The sequence below is a fragment of the Penaeus monodon genome, chromosome 29 (assembly GCF_015228065.2).
Source record: "Penaeus monodon isolate SGIC_2016 chromosome 29, NSTDA_Pmon_1, whole genome shotgun sequence".
NCBI classification, from domain to species: domain Eukaryota; kingdom Metazoa; phylum Arthropoda; class Malacostraca; order Decapoda; family Penaeidae; genus Penaeus; species Penaeus monodon.
In genome coordinates, this window is record NC_051414.1 from 22,523,650 (window position 1) to 22,524,410 (window position 761).

Below are 761 nucleotides of genomic sequence, written 5' to 3' on the forward strand. Positions count from 1 at the left end.
ACATACACCACTGCACTTTCAATTTAACGGGTATGTTCAGATGCAGGTAATTTCATCGAGCGTACTGTCACAAAAAGATTAATTTATATCCACTTAAGAAAAGTCTTAAAACTCCCCCCCGGACAAACCTCACCTTGGGGAATATGCATGATGGCAACAGTGACGCCGGCAATGACGTCGCCAAGGAGAGACTCCCGCAGCTTGTACGCCGGCAGCCACGACAGGATGGGCAGGCGGGCGGTGATGGCGGACGTCAGGCCACCGCAGGAGGGGCTGCATGCCTCCGTCGCCTTCGTCTGGATCGTTTCCCGCAGCCCTGGCCGGAGCGAGGTCGTCAGATTAGTGTTACATGTTCGGAATTTGCGACTCTACTTAAGAATTAACATCCAGGAAAGAGGGGGGCGGACTGATTATCCCTCCAGGCAAGGTTGAAGCTGAAGATAAAAAAATTATTGTATTTTACATTAGCTTTCTTGCACTTATGCATTCTGACGCCATATTTTCGCATCATGCTGAGGAGAAATTGACATTGGATACCGTAAGTAAAACAAAAAAAAACACATAAGATCCGAATCAAGAATAAATGATCTAATAAAAAAGAGAAAAACGGAGCAAAAGATACAAAGGCACGAAAGCAGAAGGCTGCAACTGATACAGCATGACCTCACCTGGTGAATGGCCGGGGTCGTAGTGGTAATTCTGGCACCGCTGAGCGACGTTGAGGGTAGGGCGCACCACGCACACTTCCGACGGGCTCCCTG

The 761-nt window shown here is 48.8% G+C and overlaps 1 protein-coding gene across 1 annotated transcript in view; it reads right to left on the reverse strand.

Moving 5' to 3' along the window:
* Window positions 1-761, reverse strand: part of LOC119592024 (prestin-like) — a gene marked incomplete at its 5' end in the record, with an annotated part of 10,564 nt that extends 9,803 nt beyond the window's left edge. The window contains 2 exon segments of the mRNA XM_037940815.1: window positions 134-316; window positions 669-761. Of these exon segments, the coding sequence (XP_037796743.1) occupies window positions 134-316; window positions 669-761 (276 nt within the window).